Here is an 18,348-nt window from a genome sequence, read left to right as displayed (position 1 = left end):
CGTCAGCCAATCACCTGTCGCTCAGTGGGGGCGGAGCGTTCTTCTTCATGGACTCCACCAGCGGAACGATCCACGTGTCGCTCTGTCGCCATCTCCCGGTTTCACTCACACACTCCACGCTCCTCTCTCACGTGACTCAGCCCCGTCCTCTCACAGCTGAGTGACAAACTAACGTGTGTACTTTGGTGATTGTGCTTTTTCTGTCTGGAGATGGAAACAATAAGATAATAAGATAATAAGATCAAAGTGATCCAGGAAGCCATTGTGTCCCCACAGACTGCAGCCTGTCACCCTGAGGAACCTCATGGTTCTTCTGTCATGTCCTCATTCATTCAGATCCTATCAGAGGTGCTCGTTGTTCTAAAGTCACTGGTTTCAGTTGACAGTCATATTAGTCACCCTCAGAGTGGAACCTCTCCATGTTCTGTTTGGTTTTCATATTCATATATAACCTGTGAATCTACACAGTTAATGTCAACTGTCACGTATGTATCATTGTTCATGTGATCTTTTAATATGTTAATATTTCTGAGTGAGCAGGTTAAAACAGTTTGCGTATATTGAACGTGTTTTAACAGCAGTTCTGTGTTAAACAATATTACATGTGTTGAAGTAGTAAATATAATATAATAATAAATAAAGCTACTGAATGCTGTTGAGTCAAGCGTGAAATATACGTCTTACATTTAAAATCCACAATATTTGAACCTCTACACATTGTTACTGGATCACACTGTGATCGTACATTGTCTCTTGTCTCTATTGAACAATGGATGTCTATATTTGTCATCTTCTGTGTTTTGTCCCCGTCAGATACTCTCTCTCTCTCTCTCTCTGTCTGTCTGTCTGTCTGTCTGTCTGTCTGTCTGTCTGTCTCTCTCTCTCTCTCTCTCTCTCTCTCTCTCTCTCTCTCTCTCTCTCTCTCTGTCTCTATAATGATTAATTATTTAATCAATTGAAATGATCCTGACATAAATACAAGTTTTTTTTCAGTTTATTTCACTTAAGTTATAATAAACAATTCATATTGAAATCAGAGGCTTTATCATGTATTAATGACCTGCAGTGAATCAGCAATGTTGGTAAAAGAAATTTGCAAGTCACACACTGTCAGGATGTGAATGTGCGCGCGCACACACACACACACACACACACACACACCTGTACCACTGAAACATACAAATCAAACCTGTAATAACCACAACATTATCCATCACATGTTGGGACGATACAGACACATTTTAATTTAACTTTAGTCATGACCTGGTGACACATCATATCATAATATCTGTGTGGTTGAAAAAACATCTTTCACTGCAGGGTTGTAGACTTCATCTAGCACATATCTAAACTACCTCCAGCTCAAACTCTACATGAGGGTAATATGAGGTTAACATGGTAATTCAGTAGGAAACATACCAGTCCTATTTAAAAAAAAACCACACCAAATAATGTCAGCGTTGTCATTTTGGATGAAAGAGATAATTAAGGAATGTTAACAACAGTAGCACTATGGTTGACGATTAGGTCCCTCCTCCCCTCAACAGAACCAGCTGTGGTTGCACACGGTACTGACGTTGAACTACATGTTTGATTCACTGTGAGTACGTTTGTCATTTTCAAAATCACTGTCCTGGGAGATGAGCTTGTAGGGTTTCTTCCTCTCCTTCTCCTCCAGCACAGAGTTTCCCATCTCCACGTCTTTGCTGCGGAGCTCATGTCGGGACAGGAACTCCACAATGCCGGCTCCGATCGAATCCCCCAAGACATTGGTCGTGGTACGCAGACGGTCCCTACGCTCCAGACAATAAAAGAGCAATTAAGAGGAAATGAGGCAAAATACTAACAAATACAATCATTAATTAGACGAGCAGGTGGAGCTGGAGCCTGTTAGCTTAGCTTAGCATAAAGACTGCTATCATGTTATATCTTGACATATATAACTTTTATCTTTAATTTGTAAAATTAATAACAAAAACAGTAAAAACCTGTTCTGGATTGATGGGTGGTTCTGTATTGGACTGTTTCTTTGACCCCGGCCAACAAAAAGGTCTGTAACAGTTAGTTCCACCAAAGCTCCACTAAGTGTACCGGGAGCTGTCTCTAAAGTCTGAAACCCGTTCAACCTGAGGGGAAGCTGAGCTTGACAACTAGCCTGAGTGGACCAGACTAGTCTCAAGGAAAGTTTCTATGGAAACTTAGGCCAGGCTTACTTAAGCCTGGTTCGCTGATCTTCTTGCTTTATAAAACACAGCTGTGGCTTCAAAACATACAGGCTGTTCTTCATTACACACTGTCTTCGTGAGGGAATGCTTTGACAGACAGTCAGATTTGGTCCATTCCAGTCAAAGCAGAGAAGGGTATTTTTCTTATTACCCCAGTTAGCTGAGTAATTTCAGGGAAGCGTATTCTAATTGAAATGATTAATTTGGGAAACCTAATTATGTTTCTATGTTAAAACTCATTGCAAAGATATTCAATATAAAAGAGAAGATGTGGAGCGAGACTCCGGGGAGAGAGAAGTATGTCACTAGGTGGTAGTAGATACAGCACTGCACAGAGTCTCACTCACAGAAACCAATCGACCGCAATGATGAGAGTGATGTCATCAGTAGGAAGTCCAACGGAGGTCAGTACGATCACCATGGTGACCAGGCCTGCCTGAGGGATGCCAGCGGCTCCAATGCTGGCCGCCGTCGCCGTGATGCTAGAGTGAAGAGAAACAAACGTAGATAAAACATGCTGGGATCTTTCATTTGTTTTGCAGAAATATAATCTACGATCCTCCCCTGTTCTTCACCTGATGGTGATGATCTGACCAAAGTTCATCTCCATATTGTTGACCTGCGCAATAAAGATGGCTGCCAGCGCCTCATACAAAGCTGTTCCATCCATGTTGATGGTGGCGCCCACGGGCAGCACGAAGCGTGTGATTCGCTTGTCGATTTTGTTGTTCTCCTCCAGACATTTGAAGGTGACGGGGAGGGTGGCTGAGCTGAGACGTGAAAGAATGGAAGCAGGTTAAAGAATAGTTCAAAGAAACAGTCTGACATGTTGGAAACATCCTTCACAGGTGATCCATCTCATTCAATGCACTTCAGCATGAAGCCCACTGTCCATCGGCAAGATATCATATCACCATTCAGTCTATAGAAGTCCATGAACTAACACATCTTCAACAGCACATCTTCAACCTGAATTGACTCTACTGAACCACCATACAATGGAAAAAGATTGGACTGACTACCACCTGTCTACCTGTCTACCTATCTACCTGTCTACCTGTCTACCTGTCTACCTACCTACCTATCTACCTGTCTACCTGTCTACCTGTCTACCTATCTACCTGTCTACCTGTCTACCTGTGTGCTTACCTACTTTCCTGTCCACCTACCTGTCTTCCTTCCCTTGCCTGTCTGTCAAACATGACTAACAGTAGTTTGTTGTTTATGTTCATAATGATTCTTTTGGAGGGAGGCTTAAAGGGACGGACTATCAGTGTTTGCAGACATTCTTTCTAGATTTAAGGACTGTTGGATTTAGTGCTGCGAGCTTCTTTCATTGTAAAATAGTTAGGCGGGGTTTTTATTTCCTCACTAGCTTTAAATAAATGTAAGCTGCCTATAAGAACTGTTTGTAGACTATATGAGAGAATATGTACACATCTGTTTCACACCGCCGGGGCAACAAGGCTAACATATTGTCATAAGAACACATCTAAGCAACGCATTAACTTCACAGAACATGCTCATAGCAACGGACATAGTGTTCAGAGTGAGAAGGTCCAGGCTGCAGGAGGATGTGCTGGATGGGTCAAACAAATACAGGACTGTCACTCAGGGGACCGCCGTTTGTGTCCTGTGTGAGTTACTTTCACTGACGTCACTGAGTCACATGACGTTACGTCCGTAGCTTAAGTTACAGAACAGACGTCTATTTTAACCCTACTAAGATCTCTTTTCTAATCTCATCAAGTAGTTTGGTGGTTGCCTGAATATTTACCATGTGTTGCAACGTTAACCATGTGTGAACCTTCTGCCCAAGCAGCAGAGTATGACCAGTATGATGAGGTCACGTTACTACACACACATGATGTGTGTATATGTACCATATGTGGTATCATATGTCTTCATCTTGGTCTCTCCTTGCAGGCATTCAAAGTGGCTGGTAAGTAATGGGATGTGTGATAATGAAAAATCAAAAGTTCAAACTGCACAAACTTCCACACCTGGACGCAGCCCTCACACTTCTGATGGAAAACGTTTTGACAATTGGACACTTAGATTGAATACGGACACGTTTAGCAGACAAAGCAGGGTGTGTGTCGTTCAAAGGCCAAGTGTAGTTCCCGAATGCTAGACTGCTTGTTTTAGGAATACTTGTGATTCGTTTATTGATGTGAGGTAGTGCTGGACACGACTCACCTGGAGGAGGTCCCCAGGGCTGTTATCAGGGCTTGCAGGAGACCAGCAATGAAGATAAAAGGGTTTTGCCGAGTGATAACAAAATAAAGAGTGGGAAGAATAAGAACTCCGTGTATCAGTAAGCCAATGATTACTGTGATGGTATACATGCCCAGCTGGCCGCCCATCTGTGTCAGATCATCCATCTCCACAATCTTTCCTGCAATCAGGAACAGGATACCAACAGGAGCGTACCTGAGAGGACGAGAGGAACAGCGACTTATTGAAAATAAGTGTGACGTTAACATTCGTTCAACACCTCCCACTGAAAGCAAAGTCCTACCACATGATGATGGCAACCAGGCGCATGATCGCTTCATTGAGGCTGTCGAAGAAGTCCCTCAGGATCTGGCCCTGCTCCTTCATGCTGCCAATTATTAGACCAAAGCACATGGAGAAGACCACCAGCCCGAGAGCATTGACCCCGTTCACCTGACCCGACACTGGGATCACTTCCTCCCGGGTGATCTCCATGACCTCCTGCGTGCCATTGGTGGAGTTGAAGAGGGTGTCATTCACTGTCACAGTCACGTGGACTGTTCGCTTTCCATATTTGGTTTTGAACTGGAGAATGAGAGAATTAAAGGACTTTGAAACAGACCACTGCACCAACTGACGTTCAGAATCAGGTCATAACTTTGAGTTAAATGACTGTGCCCTCCTGGCTCACCCAATGTTTATAGTAGTGATTATGGGCGTTCACTCTAACCCGACACCGACCACATTCTTCCACGATCTCCCTAAGCCAATCGTATTGTTGCTGTCACATTCTCCTCTCTGCTGCTCTCAGGACCGATACAACCCCCCCCCACGCCCTTCACCTCCAGTCACATCTAGCGACCAGTCCAGTGATCTTCACCACCACCAGGGCGGCCCGATCCCGGCTCCTCTAGTCCATGTCGATGTATAAGTCGCTTTGGATAAAAGCGTCTGCTAAATGACTGTAATGTAATGTGTCGTTGGGCAAGACACAGAACCTCAAATTGCTCCTGAGGGCTATCATTGGTGCATGAATGTGAATTAGTCTAGTCCTGATGTGTAGAAATATACAAATGCAAATCCATTTACCACCACCAGTGTCTGGACTCCAGGGGGGACTAAATACCCCATGCTGACCCTCTTCACTATTCTACGTCCCAATGAGATGGATTTGTGCTCTATGTAATGAATTACTGTTCACTCTGAATGAAGACTCTCCTGATTGAAGTGAACACTGTAGGGGCTAGAGGCTGCTTGTCAAAAGATAAGAGCTACTGCACACTGAGCATCAATACTCGTCAAGCTCACCTGCTGTGTGCAGGCTTGGACCAAGTTCGGTGGAAACATATTTCTGAAATGAGAAATCACACAGTGAGTAAGAGATGGTGTTGGCCAGTTCCATTCAGACGTTGTGAATGCCATCATTCCTCTATGCAGGTTACCTGATCAGATCTAAGAAGGCATCAGCAGGACTGACTTGCTCTATCTTCTGCTGCTTTCCAAACTCAGCTTTGGATCCTTTTCCTGGGTGGATGATGAGGACGACTATGATGCCGATGAAGACCGCGATGAAGGTCGTGGTCATGTAGTAAATCACGGCTCTCATGCCCATCTTTCCTGAGGCTTTGCTGTCTAAAGCTGCCATTCCTAATGGACACACAGTCGGTATCAGAGTATTAAGACACGTACTGATACTGACAAAGCAGTTTTCTCTGTCCAGTTTGTTTTGAATCAGTGGGCAGATTATGAATGAATTATATAACAGTGGGTCCGGAGGATGCAATCTTTAAAGGAACCCTTTGCAGCGGATTATGCTTTCAAGTGGCAAATAGCAGTTGTAATTCAAAAGAAGGGAATTCACAGTTTTTGTTGAAGGTTTTCCTCGTTAGGACAGAAAAGATAATGAAGCAAAACGTTGCTTGGCTTCCAGCTGTTTCAGCCCATTAAGGTCAATCTATGTGTTGTGAATAGCATTAAACGGTTTAAAAGAGCTACTCTGCACTAAACCTTAAAGAAGGGGAAATCATTGTACACTATAGGGCACTGTGAGTGCAGATAGCACATGTTCCCCAGACGATCAGAGAAATGTGTTAGCAGAGACTAAAACATGGTCCTCTACTGGGGACCTGCTATGAGGTCTCTTGAGGCCTGTTGAGTTAAAACACTCCAGATCACAGGACAGAAGTTCACTACAATTCCCGAGGTGCATGTCAGTAGAAACAGCAGATCAGTTAACCTGAATTACTGTGAGCTGAACCCAAATACTATGTTTTGTTGAAACCAACAGAAGTTCACTTTTGAATTCTACGTCAGTGTTGGATTGATGAAGCAGCTATGGTGCAGTGTAGTATGCACAGCTCTGAATCCTCTGACCGGCCTCTTCTCTGCTGCAACTAAGTGAGACACTGAAAGGGAGCTTCTAAAGGCTGACTGTAGGCTTATTAAAGGAAAAGCTTTCACTATATGGGAAATGTTGGCAGTATGGAGACCAACCTTTTGTTGACACAAGACAAAAGGAGAGGCCTACTGTAACGTTGTCATTTTCTCATTTGTTGGTGGAAACAAGTTGAGTCCACTGCTGTAAACCATGAGAATAGACGAGTGCACTTAGAGGCACAAGGATGACGCACCACGTCCTCAGTAGTGAATCAGTGATCTCTTCATCACAGGCTGGGGGTGAACATGACCTTCCTCTGAACCGCCTCATTCTCTTCCAGCAGGCCCAGTGTCTTCTATCTTATTTCTCCTCTCGCCAAAGAATTTCTGTGTAACTCATTAACGCATCTTCTGTCATAATAAATGTGAACTACTGATCATTCACTCGTCTCTCCTGATTGAACTGACCAATCACGTGAACATAGAAGACCTCTGAGGAGAAACGGAGTCATGAGAACCCAGAACAAAGTGCTGTATCCACTGCCAGACGTCGTACCTGTTATCAGACTGGATACCAGTAAGGGGAGAACAAGCATCTGAAGCATTCTCATCAACAGCTCTCCGGGGAAGGAGAAGTACTTCACCTCTCGATAGGTCATCTTATATGGGCGCAGCGTGAATCCCAGAGCGATACCTGCAGAGAGAGTGACAGCGTTATGTACTGTTGGTGGATCTCTATATGGAGTGTTGAATGAGCATTTAGTCTGCAGAGGCATACACACCTACAATAACTGCCCCGACAGTGAAGAGCACAAAGGCATTCTTCTTGAGGAAAGCCTGGACGTCCTCTTTGGAGATCTCCTCCACTTTCCTCTTTGCCTTCATTGTACGTATGTGAACGCCTTCCCTGAGTCGCTGCATCCTGCTGCAGTGAACCACAACGTGGTCATTAGTGCAAACAGCAGGCCGAGAACACTCACACCGAGCACGGTTAATGGTAAACAGTAAATGGATTGTTCTTGTACATCTCTTTCTAGTCTTTCCGACCACTCAAAGTGCTTTCACACTACTTGTCATTATTCACCCATTCACACACTGATGGCAGGAGCTAAGTGCCACCTGCCTATCACATTCTATCACATTCAAAGCACAGCTACGGGAGCAATTTTGGGGTTAAGTGTCTCGCTCAAGGACACATCGACATGCGACCAGCGAAGCCGGGAATCGAATCGTCGATCCTCTGATTGAAGGACGACCCTGCTCTCCACTTAGCCACGGTCACCCCCGTGGATAAGTGGACACCACTGTAGAGGTGTCTACAGTGTTTATCAAGAACATTTGGGATTTACCGGATTGGTTTGGGTCTTTTACCTTAACACAATATGTCCATATGTCCATCACTGTAAGCTCTGGGCTGCATTCAAGTTGCCACTTTGTATCTGTTATGTATAATGCCATGGCTGCCTCTGGAGCAGTTTGGCAGAGCTCAACTTAGAGGAACTCCTAGAACCGATCTGTTCGGCACCAAAATGCAGAGCTTGGTTGTCATGAAAAGGCAGAGTGTCCGTGCAGCGTGTTCTCTGAGCACCGGCAGCTTTTTAAACCTGTGAGGACAGAGCAGAAAACAGGCCGTGCGCTCAGCTGCTCCTGTGCTCCTCAGCTGCTCCTGTGTCTGTGCCAAATAAGGACAGACACACAAAACAAGTCACCCACAAAGAAACTGGCCATTATATTGAGTTCCTTTAAGTGAATTTAAATGAGAGGAGTAGCTCTCCACGTTAATTACATTACATTAATGACATTCATTCACAGTTCTACTGTGGCTCAGCAGGAAACGCAGAGAGAGCATTTTGTAACTTTGGTGAATGAAGTTCACTTTCCCTTTTTAGCTCAGACTGCTGAAGCCTGATGTTAACAATGTTTAATACATCGGATGAGGCAACATGATGTCTACGGTGTAAGTATCTGATATTTTGATTAAAAACCAGAGGAAGGAATCTCTGCAGAAGTACAGAAATCAGCATTACACATTGAGTGTACATTCTGTGGATATTGTAAAAGATAAAAAAGTAAAGGATCACTTCAGGGCCAGTATCAACGGGAAGAAGAACTACAATAACTCTTTAAAGTCAGACTTGACTAAACCAGAACCCAGCTTTAAATTCATGTGCAACAGCCTTTAAATGGAACCTTCTGAGACTCATCTATTTATTCTCCTTTCTGTTGCAAGAGTCAACTGAAGAAATGTGATCAAAATGAGAGGAACCAGCTTCACAGCTGCATGTAATCTGTGTTTAATCCCACAGCAATTAAAACAGCTTGCATCCCATAGAAGGTACAGCAGAACAGACAGAGAGCTGGTGTGTCACTTACCTGTTTAGACCGCTGCGTGTTCTTCAGTTCTCAGAGAGCTCCAGCTGTGAGGCAGTGACTGGGAGATGGAGCTCTAACATGAAGCACTTGGAGTGTGTGGGACAGAGAGCTCTCATGGACCTTTGTAATTGGAAAACAAGGGAGGGGAGACATCCAGAGGAGAGACAGAGAGAGGGAGGGAGGGAGGACAAATCAGAAAAGGGCCTCCCATAATAAAACTCTTAGCCCTGTGACACAGTTTCAGGTGAAGCCCAGATTGATGAGAAACTTTGTTGAGAGTTGTCATGAAAATCATCATTATTCTGGAACGATCCATCTGAAGCTAGAAGTCTTCCTCTCATCTCCTCCTCCTCACTGTCCGTTGGGTTGTTCTTGCTGTACATTAAACAGACACACACTGAATTGTATTTGGCATCATAAAACAATATCCCGGTTTAATTGATACACATCATTTCACTTGGGACGCGTTATAGTTCGAGGTAATTCCGCAGAGAAAAGACACACTACAATTAGCCGAATAAGTAGAGCTCTCTCTGTAATAAGTGACCTCACTGTATGGAAACATATTCCCTGGTGAAGTTGAATATAATTAGTGAAGAATATCCCTCAAATCAGGTCACACCACCTTTTACAAACACTACTCACTGTCACACTTATGAATGAAACACTTCTGATTGTTCACACAAACAGAAATGTCCTGGTGTCAGTGGTTCAGTTCAGTCCTGACCTGAAGGTGAGCTCTGTGTTCATTTGAAGAATTTATGATCAAAACACAAGTTTCATTTCAAATCTCATGACCACATATTGGGGGCAGAAACATGATTAATGTAGCAGGTTGCTTTATATACAGGTATGTGGACATGAGTACAGCGTGCTGATCATTTTTGATGGTGATGATAATTGCGTGTTAAAAAGGATATCATTCATAATCTGTAGGTACAGTGAGTATTCAGGTGCTAGAGGGTTACTGACAGTGGATGACTGGTGTTAGTGTTCATCAGAGGAACTCCTCTTGTGTCTGGTTCTCCAGTGGTCAGGGTTCTGTAGCCTCCCAGAGGGGAGGAGCTGGATCAGGTTGTGTTCAGGGTGTGACGGGTCTGCAGTGATGTTTGACTGTGGATCTCAAAGCCTAAAGGCTTTCACAGCCGTCGGTTGTGAAGTGGGACTGGTTTCCTGTAGCTGGTGATGTCCTGCAGGTCTCTCCTCACTCACACTGGCACGTTGGCTGAAAACCTGCTTTTCCTGGTTGTACAGGATTCTGTCTCCACTACTGTAGACCTCCTCCTTGGCCTGACGAAGCTGTAAACCAGGATTCTTTGTTGTTGTGTGAGCAGAATGTCCGTCCAGGTGTGTAGCTGTGGCCTTGACAACAATCAGTACAGTCAAAGCCCGTCACTGCTGCTTCGTCTCGCTGCTCCATCCCCTCACAGTCTCGACCACAGGTGTAGCACATTTTAGTTTCTGCCTGGAGGTCAGGAGAACATGAACCAGAGTGATCAGAGAGTCCCAAAGCTGCACGGGGAACAGAGGCGTCCTTTAATGTGGTGCAGCAGGGGTCCAGTTTTAAGTCCCCAAGAAGTCCTCGCTCACAAATAAACTGCTATCTGTCCATTGGTACAACGTGTGCTCATCGCTCTGTCCTTAGAGTTCAAGAGCAGTTTAATCGTGTGTTGTCTGGAACAAGTCACATGGTTTGTAAAACCCCACTGCTGTCTTCAGACTGTGTGATAGTTTAAATAATCCAGTTACTGTCTGAAGAAGGTTACTCTACACCTGCTGCTCAGGGCTTAAAGTGAAGCTTTTAGTAGAGCTCTCCTGTAAGAAGTGATTTGGTGATTTGGTGATGATTTCAATTCAAATCACAAATTTTCCTCAGAGGGCTTTTATCTGTACACATACGTCATCCTCTGTCCCGGGACCCTCACATCAGAACAGGAAGAACTCCCAAAAAGAGACCTCAGAGAGAGCAACAGAGGAGGATCCTCTACCAGGATGAAGTGTGAGAGATGTCGTGTGTACACAATGAACAACACAACAGTTACTACACCGTACATGCATATGACAGAACCACGGCAGGAGGCAGGACCAGGGTCCAGATATAACCAGGATCCACGGAAACCTGTGAGGCGAGAAAGCACAAAGACTCTGGTGAAGAAGCAAAGTCAGTAATGTGCATTAATGGTATTGGTAATATAGAATAGTAATGTGAGTAATAATAAAGATGTCAGGTTAAATTGATACCTGTATAATACCTGTACCTGTAAGTATTGTATACATCCCATTCAAGACTTGATATAGTTGTCTGGGGGACTCGTGACCTCAGTCCTTCTACAGTCCTGCTCACAGACACGTCTGGACTCATTGAGCACCACAGACTGGAGTGAACAGAATGTTCTGGTAGCCTGATGTGACCTCTCCGGTCCTTTCTGTGGCCGTGAACGCATAAGGAGCACGAGGCGCACGCTGCGCGCACGTCAAAGCGTCACCGCTCCGTCGCTTTACGTGACGTTGCGTACGTGCCAGGTCGCGTAGTGACTTACGTACGGTGTGGCCAGTGCCCGCTGTGGTCGTGTGTTCTTCCCCTGTCCGTGTGCTTTAGCCCGGGTATAAAAGTCGTCTGGACCCGAGCAGCGTGCCACAGCTCCGGGGTGGTTTGTGGTGAGAGTCAACCCGGTCGGAACGTTGACGTGAAGCACCGCTAGCTGAGTGCTAACTACGTTTAGCTTGTTACGCTCAGCTGGTAACGTAACGCTATCTGTTACCCTCACTAGCCTCCCTGGAACACCGAGCTAACTGCTGTCCTCACGGGTCAGGAGGAGCTCGGTAGACCCGGTGTAACGCCGGTGACCTTCCGTGATAGTGCATGGACATTAAGTGAATGTGGTCCCAGGACTGACGTGTGACCCGGTGTGTCTACGGACCTGTAGAGCTCCCGTTCAACACGTGCATCTGGACATGTACTTGAGTTGATGGTGGTGTGTGCGTGTCTCACAATGAGTCGTCGCTCTGTGGTGGACTTGGTGCGCCTCGGGACGCGAGCTGCCAACCTGTTGAGTCGCTTCCACTCCTCGCTGTGCACCGAGCCGAGAGCTGGATTCAAACCGGGGAAAGTAGCCGTCGTTACGAAGACGACGCGATACGAGTTCGAGCAGCAGCGGTATCTCTATGCGGGACTCTCTGAAGAGGACTTGAAACAACTGGTAAGACCGGCGTTCACTTCCACACGTGCCCCTGACCTCCCACGCTGACCCGTGTCTGTGTCTTGCAGCTCGCCATGAAGGGGTCCAGCTACAGCGGCCTGCTGCAGAGACACAACATCCACACCAACAACGTGGAGCACGTCGTGAAGAGCCTGCGGTAAGAGGTGGCTTTGTCCCGGGGAGATTATCACAGAAGATGTAGTTGTGTGCAGCAGGACCACTGCTCTTAGTCTGGGTTCAGCAGGACCACTGCTCCTAAAGTCTGGGTTCAGCAGGACCACTGCTCCTAAAGTCTGGGTTCAGAAGGACCACTGCTCCTAAAGTCTGGGTTCATACTTGTGCTGCAGGAGAGTAGGCATCGAGGTGCGAGTCGTGAAGAGAGGAGAATATGATGAAGAAGTGGTGCGGTGGGCAGATGCCATCATCTCTGCTGGAGGTAGGAATTTGTCATTATTTGAACATTTGTGTTTGTGTGCTTCAGCCTCGTCGTACTGTGACACTGACTCATCACAGAATGAATACATTCATTCATTCATTACAGTATGAATACATTCATTCATTCATTCATTAATTACAGTATGAATACATTCATTCATTAATTACAGTATGAATACATTCATTCATTCATTCATTAATTACAGTATGAATACATTCATTCATTCATTCCAGTATGTAGGAATCTTTCATGGTTAATATCTCTACCGTTTGTTGAATAAGTGAATGCTGAATGAAAGAATCTTCGATGTATAGAACATGGAGGACTTTAACTTATTCAACCCAGGGGCCAAACAGTCCCAGGAACAAAGGCTTCACACACACACACACACACACACACACACACACACACACACACACACACACACACACACACACACACACACACACACACACAATACAAGTTCTCTGACTGCACTTTGTTTGTTAGGTGACGGGACAATGCTGCTGGTTGCCAGTAAGGTTTTAAGCAAGGACAAACCAGTGGTTGGCGTTAACACGGACCCTGAGAGGTAAAGAACAATCACAGCTGATGTACTGAGGCTCTTTGAAGCGATGTCTGGTATTCAGAGTGCGTTCCATTCTCTGCAGGTCAGAAGGCCATCTGTGCCTGCCTGTGCGCTACACTCGGGCCTTCCCCGAGGCTCTGGAGAAGCTCTGTCGTGGTGAGTTCAGGTGCGTATTTACCCACAAACGATCTCAGCGCTGTTGTACTGTGACTTTGTTCTGGTGAGAAGGCCGCCCTGTTTAACTTCCACCGGCTTTCCCCATTAGAGACCACTTACTGTGTAAGCTGCTAACTATGTTTAATAGTGATGTCACGTGTGCTCATCGCTCTGTCCTTAGAGTTCAAGAGCAGTTTAATTGTGTGTTGTCTGGAACAAGTCACATGGTTTGTAAAGCCCCACTGCTGTCTTCAGACTGTGTGATAGTTTAAATAATCCAGTTACTGTCTGAAGAAGGTTACTCTACACCTGCTGCTCAGGGTTCAAAGTGAAGCTTTTAGTAGAGCTCTCCTGTAAGAAGTGATTTGGTGATTTGGTGATTAGTTCTTGGATTCATTTGTGATGTGACGGTCAGGTGTCCTCCTAACAGAGACTGGGACAGAGTTGAGACGGGTTCCTAAAAATAGATAGTGTGAGGATAACCTATGATGTACACCGTGATGCCAGGTCTTTTACAATCCACCTTTAAATGGTTCATTCCGTCTTTTGTGGGTAAATGTAGTTTAGTTTTTCTCCATTTCACAACTTATTTATATATATATATATATATATATATATATATATATATATATATATATATATATATATATATTATTATTTATTTTTTTAACCTGAAATAAGTAGTCATGTGTTGTCTGTAGTTCTTTTATGTTGTTAATCAAGCAACAGAGACATGAAAGACAAACGGACAGGGATGCGTGTGGTTCACTCCTCAGACTACTAACCGTTTAGATGTCTGCGGTGACGCAGTGGACCTGAGACAAATGATGATGGTGCTGATGCCGGAGCCACACCAGGATATCTGTGTGTGTGCTGCTTTCATTTAGTCTGTGTTGTAAGGCTAACTTAACAATACGAGTCCCTGCAGTAGCCCTTCAATAAACGCTGGGTTAGTTGACCAATGAAGGTGCTTTCTCACGTTTTAAACTTGATTGTTGAAAGAAATGCATAAGATTCCATTCAGCAGGTGTGGAGCTGTTGTCACTGCGTTGACTTCAGTCTTCCTGAGGTACCGGAGTGTTTCAAAGATGACCCACCGGTTCATAGGGTTCTAACGGGCTCCGTCCCCTCCTCTGTGCTGCTAGGTGGCTGTGGCGTCAGAGGATCCGTGTGCACCTAGAGGGCACCGGGATCAACCCCACCTCCGTAGACCTGCACGAACAGCAGCTGAGCCTGGAGCAGCACAGCCAAGCTCACCGCATCACCACCATGGACAGCCAGCGGAGTAGGACTGTCTGTCCTCCTGTCTGTCCTCCTGTCTGTCCTCCTGTCTCTGTCCTCCTCTTTTTGTCCTCCTGTCTCTGTCCTCTGGGGTTAACTTAGAGTTAAATGGTCGTTAGTGGGCTGATATTGATATTGAGCTCTCATTAGGAAGCGTTGGGTACACTATGTTCAGAAGTTAATAATCAGCTGTTCTATTGATGTTCTTGAAGAAGAACTTCATCTAGTAGAGTTCCACAGTGTCACATGACAGGAGAACCCTGTTGACCTGATGTTAAATGAGTTTGATTATTGACTGAAGAGGTTTGAACTGTGATTAGTTCATCTGATGTTCCAACTCTTCTGTTTCTATGAAGTCTAAGAAGAGCTTTGCTAAAGTTCATTCCAGCCTGTTCTAGGCTGCTTTTATTGTGAAACTTTGAAACGGGAAGCAGTTCCTGTTTAAATCTAAGCTTCCCATTTCTTTGACCAATGACTGCTGATTTCTTTGTTCAGCTGAACCAATGAACGTCTGTTAAACTCAGGAGCATCTGTTAGTACAGAGACCTTCTCCTCTCACACATCTGGACTCAGTCCAGCTGTGTGGCAGCAGGTTATGAACTTCTGAATGGTGATGTGTCCGTAGGTTGATGTTTGTATTCTCTCGCTGTTCTTCTACTAATTCAGTGACGTTTCTCAGGGACAGGAACGCTACACGACAGCTTCTCCAAGACTAGTCTCCTACCGATCAGAAGCCTGAACGAGATCTTCATCGGAGAGTCTCTGTCCTCCAGGTACCTCTGTCGTCCTCGCCGATGCTCGGAACCGTTTCTAAACCATGTCGTAATCCTTGTTGATCTCACCAGGATGATTTCTGTCTACCACAGGGTGAACTTAAACTCCTTCAAACAACATGTTAACCTCTTGCTCCATAGGGCGTCCTACTACGAGATCTCTGTGGATGACGGCCCGTGGGAAAAGCAGAAGAGTTCAGGACTCAGCATTTGTACAGGAACGGGATCCAAAGCCTGGTAAATACTCCACCTTCAACGTAATACCTGTTTCACTAGTGCTTCATCCACTGATTATTAGAAGCTTCAGCATGCGATGCACTGATACTGGATCAGATACTGATACTGGATCAGATTCAGATTGTTCTGGTCCCAATGGAGCCCATCTATTCAAGTCTCTGTTTACATGCTGTATACATTATAGTATACTGGGATAGAGCTGTCTGTTCTCAATGAGGCCAATTTCTTATTGTGCAGTTCTGGAAACTCAGAGAGAAGTCCTGCGTCTTTCAGTTTTAACGGTGGTCAACAGTGGTTGGCTGTCTCCTCAAAGAATGTCCTCCGACCTGCTGTTGGTGCTTTGATCGGTCATTTAGAAGACGTCATATTTACAGTCACAGCTGCTCCCGAGACCAACCGGGTCCAACAGAAGCGGCGTCATTGACTGGGTTCATGAAGTCATGGTTTCTCCCGATATGTGCTGACTGTGTTGAATATGTTCCCTCTCTTGTTCAGGTCATACAACATCAACAAACTTGCCGAACAAGCTGTGGAGGAGGTTCTAAAGATCGGTACGTCTGCAGGTTAAAGTCTAAGTGAATCCAGGTTTGTCTTCAAATACCAGACTCCTGACCCCCGTGTCTTCTTTCAGGAAAGTCTCAAACGGGTCTTGATATCCCGCTTCATCGTGACATCGTTGAAAAGGGTGAAGATAATCCTCCTCTATTCATTTGTGACTGGTACATATTGTGGCGCTTTGTTTTGTGACGATGGCGACCGTGTGTCTGTTCAGTTACTGACGAGTACAACGAGTCTCTGGTGTTCAGTCCGGACGACAGGCGTTTGTTCTACAGCATCAGGGAGCCCATCGTCAACCGCGTGTTCTCCAGCAGTCGGCAGAGAGGCTTCGCCAGCAGGTCAGTGGTGTTCCTCAACAGTAGATAAGAACATAAGCTGTGAAGGTGTACCGGCTGAGCGCTGTGACCCGTCTGTGCTTCAGGGTGTCTGTCCGCTCTCGGTGCTGGGACGCCTGCATGGTGGTTGACGGCGGGACTTCGTTCGAGTTCAACGACGGCGCCATCGCTACGATCAGCATGAGTGAGGAGGATCAGCTCCGGACCGTTGTTCTCGAACACTGAGACGAGTTCAGAGCACGCGACGCTCCGCTGGTTTCTGTCAAAGGGAGGTACCCTCTATAGCTGTTAGCCTCCACAAGTGGTGAATACTGTTATACCTGGAAGAAATAATCATTGTTACTATTTTATTACATGTGTGCATTTCTACAAACTATGTATTTTCAAATCACTTTTTCCCCTCTATTGCCAGGTTACAACAGGTTATGATAATCCATTTTGTGGATGCTGTGTCAAGCATGTTACTATTGACTGACTTTCACTGCATCGAGATAACTTATCAGGAATAACGTCATTTCTATTCATAGAAAAGGACTTCTTCTATATTCTTTTTATTGTCAACAAATCCCAATGAGTCAGACTCTACTATCTCTCTCTCTCACTCTCTCACTCTCTCACTCTCTCACTCTCACACACTTACACTTACACTTATCAGATACACTCACTGTTGGTCTGCTCATTACAGTTATTGACAATAGAAAAGTATAGATGATCAGCAGGTTCTAAAGTCTAACTGGTGCTTGAGTAACGGTTGATATGGTGAACAGTGGGTTTGTTGACGGAAGATATTTTTGTATCATAGCTCATATTTAGTTCTAGCAGTTTGAACCATTGTGGAGGAAACAAAGTGCAATAAAGCCCTCCATGCTTAACAGGCATGGTGCTCTGTTTAGGTCCAGAGTGAGTCTGTTGTATCCTAACGAGATCACAGATGAAACGGCAGCGGACATGCCGACGAGACAAACGTCAGGGTTTAAAGTTGATCTCTTCTAAAGTGAGGTGATGGTGAACCCGTGGACACTAGATGCTTGAACACTGGTACATGCTGAAGGTCTACAGTCAGACCAACAGGGTGGTGTAGTAAAGATTTCAGATACTGAATATGAGTCTAGCAGCTCTCTCGTATACGCTTATGATTCCACTTGATCGGTCAGACGTTGGTGCACCTTAGAACACCTCTCTGGACTCTGAACAAGAGGGTTTACAAAACCATCAGGAAATTGATATGCAGCGTGCCAATGGCAGGGTTCCTCATCAGTGTGTCAGTATGTTTGGATGAGTTCTGTTTTTTCAATCAGATTAAGTGGTATGAAAAATAAATGCTTGTGTGCTTATTTCAACTCCTCACTGCCTCTGTTTCATTTACAATAATTATTACCGTTAACTGTGTTTTATTACTATTAACCGTTAAATGAGTCATTACTACCCCCCCCCTTTGTATTAGAGGCTCCACTGTCACAGGGTGACTGGTCCGTGGTACTGAGTATGCACTGTTGCACATGCGCAGAACATCATCATCTCTATTCATGCATGGTACTGACCAGCCCCGAGTTTAACAAAAGGAGCCATCTACGCAACATGGGAATGAAGGTTTAACTGAAAGTGAAATTGGT

At 45.1% G+C, this 18,348-nt stretch overlaps 2 protein-coding genes across 6 annotated transcripts; one reads left to right on the top strand and one right to left on the bottom strand.

Moving 5' to 3' along the window:
• Positions 1-978: 978 nt before the first annotated feature.
• Positions 979-11,626, bottom strand: LOC137868780 (excitatory amino acid transporter 1-like). Of its 4 annotated transcripts, none has more exons than XM_068705689.1 (13): positions 11,450-11,626; positions 10,164-11,310; positions 9,192-9,311; positions 8,190-8,422; positions 7,601-7,743; positions 7,375-7,512; positions 5,885-6,089; positions 5,751-5,793; positions 4,747-5,027; positions 4,425-4,658; positions 2,801-2,995; positions 2,573-2,707; positions 979-1,793 (listed from the first exon to the last, which is right to left on the bottom strand). In XM_068705689.1, the coding sequence occupies exons 5-13, from the start codon at positions 7,737-7,739 to the stop codon at positions 1,583-1,585; spliced, it is 1,581 nt and encodes a 526-aa protein (XP_068561790.1). In that variant the 5' UTR covers positions 7,740-7,743; positions 8,190-8,422; positions 9,192-9,311; positions 10,164-11,310; positions 11,450-11,626; the 3' UTR covers positions 979-1,582. The 4 variants fall into 4 exon arrangements, with proteins under 4 accessions (XP_068561790.1, XP_068561787.1, XP_068561786.1 ...); XM_068705686.1 differs by lacking the exon at positions 8,190-8,422 and having other exon boundaries at positions 10,164-10,656; positions 11,244-11,310; XM_068705685.1 differs by lacking the exon at positions 8,190-8,422.
• An 89-nt stretch (positions 11,627-11,715) lies between these two features.
• nadk2 (NAD kinase 2, mitochondrial) lies at positions 11,716-18,075 on the top strand. 2 transcript variants are annotated; one of them, XM_068705691.1, is made up of 12 exons: positions 11,716-12,391; positions 12,460-12,548; positions 12,739-12,827; positions 13,317-13,398; positions 13,478-13,561; positions 14,697-14,836; positions 15,512-15,605; positions 15,747-15,842; positions 16,338-16,393; positions 16,474-16,527; positions 16,615-16,738; positions 16,822-18,075. In XM_068705691.1, exons 1-12 carry the CDS (start codon positions 12,161-12,163, stop codon positions 16,958-16,960), a joined length of 1,278 nt encoding a protein of 425 aa, XP_068561792.1. In that variant the 5' UTR covers positions 11,716-12,160; the 3' UTR covers positions 16,961-18,075. The 2 variants fall into 2 exon arrangements, with proteins under 2 accessions (XP_068561792.1, XP_068561791.1); XM_068705690.1 differs by having other exon boundaries at positions 15,699-15,842.
• The last annotated feature ends 273 nt before the right edge of the window (positions 18,076-18,348 follow it).

Source organism: Cebidichthys violaceus, unplaced genomic scaffold (assembly GCF_023349555.1).
Source record: "Cebidichthys violaceus isolate CVI_PGR_0920_01 unplaced genomic scaffold, fCebVio1.0.p SCAF_12, whole genome shotgun sequence".
NCBI classification, from domain to species: Eukaryota; Metazoa; Chordata; class Actinopteri; order Perciformes; family Stichaeidae; genus Cebidichthys; species Cebidichthys violaceus.
The sequence above is the reverse complement of the archived record's forward strand: the minus strand, read 5'-3'. Positions and strand labels throughout refer to the sequence as shown.